At 39.5% G+C, this 8,571-nt stretch overlaps 1 protein-coding gene across 1 annotated transcript; it reads right to left on the minus strand.

The window, feature by feature from the left end:
• Nucleotides 1–272: 272 nt before the first annotated feature.
• On the minus strand, nucleotides 273–3,307 carry LOC100710734 (ladderlectin). The gene is made up of 9 exons (XM_005466205.4): nucleotides 3,214–3,307; nucleotides 3,063–3,120; nucleotides 2,945–2,974; nucleotides 2,815–2,859; nucleotides 2,318–2,350; nucleotides 1,815–1,906; nucleotides 1,435–1,560; nucleotides 944–1,043; nucleotides 273–714 (listed from the first exon to the last, which is right to left on the minus strand). The coding sequence occupies exons 2-9, from the start codon at nucleotides 3,109–3,111 to the stop codon at nucleotides 644–646; spliced, it is 546 nt and encodes a 181-aa protein (XP_005466262.1). The 5' UTR covers nucleotides 3,112–3,120; nucleotides 3,214–3,307; the 3' UTR covers nucleotides 273–643.
• Between the last annotated feature and the right edge of the window lie 5,264 nt (nucleotides 3,308–8,571).

Consider the following 8,571-nt stretch of genomic DNA (forward strand, 5'->3'; position numbering starts at 1 on the left):
CTAATTTTGGAATTTTGGAATGTTTATTTAAATATGGTTTTTATTGAGAGTTTAATTGATTTTTTGGTGGAATGTCATTTTCAAGTATTTATTGAGGAATTAATCATTCATTTGGAAAAATTGATTTAAAAATAGTTTTTTATTTTAAATTAAATTATTACAAAATACATTACTTTTGTAATGTTTGAATGAATAAAATAATTTTTAAAAATGAATTTGTACATGAATTTACAAATGCATAATCTATTGTACAATTCATTATTTAATCACAGGATTCTTTATTTCTATGTACGTGGCTCTTGTGGTCCTCCATGGGTTTTGCACTTGGATGTGCATAAATCAAATGTTTTTGGTTGAACTGCCCCTTCAGTGATTGGTATTGGTATTATTTATAGTCATGAAGAAATCTTTAGCTTCAGAAGACTTACAAAAGAGGTACAACAAAGGAAATTACACATTGTCTTTATTTTAGAAAAGAAATTGTTAAACTGACCAACAGAATTTACTAGCACTTCATTATTTAAATCTTTGAAGAAGACAAAAAAATCTCCCATTCATTAACACATACAACAGAGTTTATGTTTTTAAACAGAAAAAAATACCATGTGGCCCACCCACAGGCCAAATATGCTTAGCATAAATGTTAACAACCAAATGCATTCTTAGAGCAGATGAAAGGATTGCTGGAAGTACACTGAGTGTTACTCCAACCATCTGGAATTAGAAAGAGAAAAATCAAAATTAAATTCATTAAGGCAGTGGTTTTATCAGCAATTAACAACATTAACAACAACATTAAAACACAGGGTGTGTCAGTCTCATAGCTTGAAGAAGCCATGTATCCAATTTGATCTGAACTAACATATCGAGGTTAACTCTACAAGTCACGCTCTGTGTAAGAAAATACAATAATATAACATTTTCAGAAGCTCATATTACTCACAGGCGGATTGTAGGTAGAGGCAAGAGTAGCTGCTGGAGGAGGACTGGCTGTACCAGTTGGTGTAATAGAAACCCTCACGGTCAATCCAAAGCCACTGGTTCTGAGAGGCAAAGAACATATGTGTGAGGAAGTGTTGTCTTAGTCTCTTCAGTTACTCTCATATCCATTCTGTGTAAGTCTAGACCAGGGGTGGGCAATCTCAGTCCACGAGGGCCGGTGTCCCTGCAGGTTTTAGATCTCACCTTGGGTCAACACACCTGAATCACATGATGAGTTTGTTACCAGGCCTCTGGAGAACTTCAGGACATGTTGAGGAGCTAATTTAGCCATTTAAATCAGCTGTGTTGGTTCGAGGACACATCTAAAATCTGCAGGGACACTGGCCCTCGTGGACTGAGATTGCCCACCCCTGGTCTAGACCCACTTCTGACCAGGTCCTAAGTTTGGTCTGGACTGACTGAGGTAGTGTTTCTTTTTTTCTAAAACTCTACCTGCAGTCTGAAACCTCCCAGCCAAGCAGTAGTCCGACCCGCTGTCTGTGTCATCTGTTGGAGGAAGCTGTACTCTCTTGGGTTGGCAACTGAGGCCAGATTGCCACCCAGACTATTGCAGTACTCCTATTGGATAGATGAACCACAAAGAGATGTATCATTAAGCTGCAGTGTGAACTTAAAGCTCTGCAAGTCATGTGGCAGACTGACTGACCTACAAATATATACAATCACCAAAGCTTTAGGTCAGGGGAAGCACAGGCCGTGAATTCTATGATTTCCATGAAAGGGTATTTCTAAAAATTTACTCAACTAATTCAAAAACCATGGAAATTCTCATTGTTCAGCTGTAAATGTATAGTTTAGATCAGTGACAGTACCTCAGCAGAGATCCAGGACTTGGGACTATTGATGAACTTGAAGCAGCGAGAACCATAGCTGAACCAGCCATCTGGACAGAAGCTAAAATGAGCTGCAGACAGGCAGACAGTAATGAATACTTTATTATTGTGTATACTTTTGTTTCTTTACTTTTAATCATGCTTTTATAGCATGTTTAGCAGCCTCAAAAAGCATATAAAATGACATTTTAATGGGAGAGAAAAATGTATTGATTAAGTAAATAAAGACCTTTAATAAAAGCTAAACTTCCTATTCCTCATCAGTTTCACCACAGCATCCTTTCCAATCAATCCTCAGTAGGGGTGGCAAAAATATGGGCACTAGACTTAATAAGCTTATGCATTCATACATATTGAAACTTCTCTAATGTGGCTGGCAGAGAGAGGTGTTTGAATTTGATTTGACTATGTGTTGCTGTTAATTAAAAGATTATTTACCAGTGAGCGAAACTAGGTGAAAAAGAGAAGTGAAAGAGTCTTACATTGAGGTGTGTCTGCTCCCTCAAACTCTTGGGCTGCACAAAAACGAAAAACACAATCAGTGATAAAAAGGATATATATAAAAAGGAGATATATATAGATATATATATCATTTTAAGAATATTCTCATTGGTTCCTACACACAAGATGTGACGCACTTTACAATGATGCGACTCACTTTAAACTAGATACGTTAGCTGACTGTGAGTAAGTGTGACTTCAAAGGCTACCTCATGTACCATCACCTTATTTATTGTGAATGTTTTCAGCTGCCTTCATGAGAAACTGAAAATGCATACAGGTCATTTATGTGCCTTATAATGAGTCCAAGTTAAATATGTGTGAGTTGATTAAGGATGCACATTGCTAACCCTCAAACTCTGTAACATTGCGATTCAAAATAACATTCAAGTTGTGACTGTACTGATGATACTACACTTGAAATCTGAGGTCATATTGAGGTCTAAGGTTGAGGCGCTGAAACTCTGGTTGAACTGACCACGGGCAGCAGCCACATCTTCCTTCAGGATGACCATTGCTTCTTCTGTGGACAAACCACACGTGTGTTGGTTTTAGATTCTGGTCTCACTGTCTTTGTGCATCTTAACACAAACACCTTCAGCACTCACCTGAAGCCTCATGATCTTCTTCAGCTGGAGCTGCAGAGAAAAAAGAGACACAGTCAGTAAAAATGGTGCATTAGTGACTCTCCCATCATTTCTTCAGGGTTGGCTGATTGAATCTGACCTGCCAGTGCAGCGTAGAGGAGAGCAGAGAGGAGCAGGACAGTCTTCATGTTGATGCTCTGTTATGAAATACACAAAAACAGCCAATAAATATCCAGAAAGAGCAGAGGCATGAAGTCAGTGAATGAAAAGCTCTGCAGTAGGGTTCTTACCTGTCAGGTAAAGCTAGTGTTCAAGTATCAGCTGAGTGATGCAGTAATGACGGGGAACTTCTCTGCTCTTTATATACACAAACTGAGTCACATCAGGTCACGTTCCTGTGGGCGTATGCAGGCCAGGAAGATATTTGCAAAGTGTGCATAAAGGTATGTACTTGAACTCTGATCTGTTTGGTAAACAGGAAGTTATAATGTGCAAATTGTATCTGGCACATGTATTGTGATACATTGCCTCATGTTGTTTTGATTTGGTGCAATACAAAAACAGTGAATTGAAATGTATTGGATATTAACAGTGGTTGCTAAAAAATGACACAGCAGCTGTGGAGAGATGACAAAGTTGGTACACGATAAGCATGTAACGATACTTAAAGGAAATAAGCAAGTAAATGAAAACAAGGACAAAAAAAATGAATGACGGTTCTTGTGACATATTCAAAATATACACAAGCTAAGACATATGAACAGGACTGACTAACAAATAAAAAATAACACTAGCCAAATCATATTAGCAGAACAATAACAAGGCAAAAGGCGTAAATGTAAAAGTAGTCTTTAAAATTTTAAAAACTTGTCTGAGTAGTAATGCTATACTTTAGACATGATACTCAAACATCACGTTTTCTTGAGGCACAATGATGCATTCATAAATGGGCATTTATGGACATTTAAGCAGTAAAACCAGAAAAATAAACTGTATCTTATTTCCTTATGACTGTATTTAGCAGAAGTCCTTTTTCCTTGGCAATGATCCAATGTTTCAGTTAGGAAATCCATTGTTGATTGACTGGAACAATAAAGACATTTTATAATAGAGCCAACCTTTCGCTTCCACTTATCCTTTTCAGGGTCGCGGGGGGCGCTGGAGCCTATCCCAGCTGGGTGAGAGGCGGGGTACACCCTGGACAGGTCGCCAGTCTGTCGCAGGGCTAGCGCAGAGACAGACAACCATTCGCACTCACACTCATTCCTGCATTCCCGCATTCTATGGGCAATTTAGATTGATCAATTAACCTATCCCCACAAACTGCATGTCTTTGGACTGTGGGAGGAAGCCGGAGTACCCAGAGAGAACCCACGCAAACACGGGGAGAACATGCCAACTCCACACAGAAGGTGGCACCTTCTGCTAACCACCGTGCCACCGTGCTCCCCTCCATATATATATAAAAGAATGATGTTGGACCTTTTAGCTATAAAACCTGATGCACAGGCTCAAGGATGTTGGTCAGAATTTACGGAATTAACTTACAGGACAACTTCTGGCAAGCTGATTTACACAAATTCAACAAGAAAATAACATAAAATAACAAAAAATGTATGTTATTTTAGTGCTGTCAAAATTAATGCGTTAACGCAAATTAATCCGCCATAACGGTCAACGCGATTAAAAATTTAACGCATCTGGAGTACAGAATGCCTCAAAATCCCTGAAATGTTTCTGTCAAAGCATTTCGGGCAGTTTGTCCAAGTAGAGTTACCTTCGCACATGCCCAAATGGGCAGTTGATCTGATAGTGACGGGCAGCTGAACCAATCAACTCAAAATGGAAGATGATAAACGCACATTGGCCCTCCCGATGGGAAATTTGAGTATTAAAAAAATAACAAGACGGAACAGTCAACCGGCATAAAGTGTTATGCACATTGTGCAAGAAGGAATTTTCTTTTCACCAAAGCACTTCCAGCTTAAAATATTACATTGACGTGAACCATACATTAGCCGGGCATGCTGCTAGGACTTTGGTTAATGCATCACCAAGCTTCCGACAAACCACTCACGGAGCATCAGGGACTCAGTAAGTCTACCTCGGATATATTGACTGACACAATTGCCAAGTGGATTGCAACAAACTGCATACCTGGTAACATCGTTGAGAACACACGCTTTACATAGTTTTGGTTCCTCGTTTGGTTCCTCGGACTTGAAGTGCCTCCCCAAGAGTGACAGAGAGAGAGTGGATAAATGTTTATGGAGTTTTTTCTTAACATGAATGTTCAAGATGTTCAATAAACATGTTAAGTGCGTATATTTTCCCTTTTTTCTCGAGTCTGTTTGCTCATGCAAAATGAAATGCAATGAATATAGAATAAAAATGAATAATATTTAATCGTGATTAATCAAAATTAATCCACAGTAACCCTGTGATGCATCTGATTAAACATTTTAACTGTTTGACAGTGATTAATTATTATATATTGGTGTATACTTACATATTAGTATATAGGTTTTTTAAAAACTTGTATTTCACAGGAGAGAACCTGTGTTAAAAAACTGAAGAAAACTATCCAAATTCTCTTTGAATTTAAGCATACATTCTTTGTGTTTATCCTGCATTTACTTCATTATATTGCATAAATGTCTGTTACAAGCTTAAATATAAAGTTGAAAAAAATTATTTGCAACCAGGCTATTGATCAAGTAATTGTGATTAATCGCAATTAATTACAGACAATTGTGTGATTAATTAGACAATTTTTTTTTAATCTATTGACAGCACTAATAAAAATATAATCTCATAATAATCGTTATAAGAGCAAATAATGAAACCAAATTCAAGCAGAACGGGAATAGAAATCATTAAGAAACTTGAAGAATTCAGTTCCTTGACTGGCAGCAAACAATATGCCAGCAGAATAGTGGCTCAGAAAGTTAAGAGTAGCTACCAATCTCTTGTGATCTAGCCTAAATTAGTTAACATTTTTTATACTATTGAGAAAGTACATATATAAAAACAGACACAGTCTTCATACTATAAGAACCGTTTACACTTGCGCTATATTTCAGGTAAATTTTTAAATCTGCACCACTAATTTAATGACAAATATGTAATGGTAAATGGACTGATTCTTATATAGCGCTTTTCTACTCTCCCGGAGTACTTCAAAGCGCTCGATACAACACACCACATTCACTTTATCTGTAATTAGTGCTTTTTCTAAACTACTCTGATGGATGCATCGGAGAGCAACTTGGGGTTAGTATCTTGCCCAAGGATACATGACATGCAGACTGGAAGAGCCAAGGATCGAACCACCAACCTTCCGATCAGTAGGTGACCTGCTCTACCTCCTGAGCTACAGCCACCCCGTCATGAAATAAGTCATGAAATGACTCCGTCGTCTTCTTTCTGGCGCAGTAGCAAAAATCATACTTAAAGTAAATAAAACTGAACTGAGATGAACTGAACATTAATAGTCGCCAATTAATGACACCCTAAACCTTTTTGCTAACTTCATTGTCTTGAAAATGTCCATCCATCCATCCATCCATCTATTCGCTTCCGCTTATCCTTTTCAGGGTCGCGGGGGGTGCTGGAGCCTATCCCAGCTGTCATAGGGCAAGAGGCGGGGTACACCCTGGACAGGTCGCCAGTCTGTCGCAGGGCTAACACACAGAGACAGACAACCATTCGCACTCACATTCATTCCCGCATTCACACCTATGGGCAATTTAGATTGTTCAATTAACCTATCCCCACAAAGTGCATGTGTGGGGTCTTGAAAATGTATTTTTACTCATCAATTTACTCTCAGTAAGCATTAATGACATTAATTAGTGATATGAATCTCATACTCAACAAATTAGCATTTAATGGCACTTAAGTGTAAAGAGTGGACCTTTGTACATACTTCAAGTAGAAAAGGCATCTAGAAAGGTTGCTTCTGCGTTATTCTGGTATTGCCATAAATGACTGTATTGCATGAACCACTGCTACACCTTAAATACTACAGCTGTTCTGTTTTGGCTCTTAGGTACTCATGGACTGAACGTTCCCTTGCTGAAAACTCTGTTACTCAACATACCAAGACAAACCACACCATTTCTTCATATTCTGACTTGATGTTATTCTTTCCTATCACTAATTACAGTCAAGAAAGAAATACTTGTCCTTGATGTGCTAGGATTATTTTAATATCGTAATTTCTGATGCTGATCGCCGCCTTTATTGGTGATGTTACGAAATAAATATATATTCTTGGTGCTTATTTTCTGTTTATATTGTTTTATAGAGGTCATCCAGGTCATCGTAGTCAAAGGAGCTTGCAAAGAAAAGCGTCTGGACTTCTTTAAGTTGCTAGAAGACGTTTCACCTCTCATCCGAGAAGCTTCTTCAGTTCTAAGGTCAAATGGCGGAGAGTCCCAGATTTAAACCCAGTGGGAGTATCCCCCCAAAGAGGGACAAAAGGATCCCCTGATGATCCTCTAATCACATGAGCCAAGGTGTGAAAACGGGTGTGGGTCCCAATCAGCCAGGGTTTCGGGTGAGCTCATTGTGAAACTTGACCCCACCTTATCATGTTATTTCCTGAGGTCAGATGGCCCAGGATGTGAGTGGGCGTTAAGGCGTCTGGGGAGGGAACTCAAAACTGGATTATAGATGGCAGACAGTTGGTGTCGTAAACCCCCGCCTCTGTTCAAAGATGGTCACTCACAGTGGACATAGATGGCTTCTTTCACTCCTCTTTCAAACCATCTGTCCTCTCTGTCCAAAATGTGAACATTGGCATCCTCGAAAGAGTGTCCTTTATCCTTTAGATGCAGATGGACTGCTGAGTCTTGTCCTGTGGAGGTGGCTCTTCTATGTTGTGCCATGCGCTTGTGAAGTGGCTGTTTGGGCTCTCCAATGTAGAGGTCTGGGCATTCCTCGCTGCACTGTACAGCATACACCACATTGTTAAGACTGTGTTTTGGAGTTTTGTCTTTTGGGTGAACCAGTTTTTGTCTGAGTGTGTTTACCTTCAAGACTTTGAAAAGGACAAAATCATTGACCGCCTCACATATCACCGCCTTTATCCAGGGGATGCCATACCCTGCATTTACAGACTTCCTAAAATCCACAAGGAAGGGGTCCCACTCAGACCCATAGTCAGTAGCATAAACTCAGCCACTTACAACATTGCAAAACACCTTGCTACCATCCTTGCACCTCTCGTGGGGAACACCCCACACCACATCAAGAACTCCACCGACTTCACCGACAAGGTCCAGAAACTTACCCTGGATCCAGATGAAACCATGGTGTCCTTTGATGTAGTCTCTCTCTTCACTTGCATACCCACCACGGAGGCAGTGGAGACTGTCAGAAAACGACTACAAGAAGACAGCTCCTTAGAAGACAGGACCAACTTCACACCCGATCACATCTGCACACTGTTAGACCTCTGCCTTACCAAAACATATTTCAATTTTTTTTTTTGTCGGCTTCTACCGACAAAAACATGGCTGTGCTATGGGCTCCCCCGTGTCACCTATTGTAGCCAACCTTTACATGGAGGAAGTGGAAAGGAAGGCTCTTGGCTCTTTCAAAGGAAGAGAACCCAGCCACTGGTACAGATATGTAGACGACAC

This window comes from Oreochromis niloticus, linkage group LG6, assembly GCF_001858045.2.
Source record: "Oreochromis niloticus isolate F11D_XX linkage group LG6, O_niloticus_UMD_NMBU, whole genome shotgun sequence".
NCBI lineage: Eukaryota > Metazoa > Chordata > Actinopteri > Cichliformes > Cichlidae > Oreochromis > Oreochromis niloticus.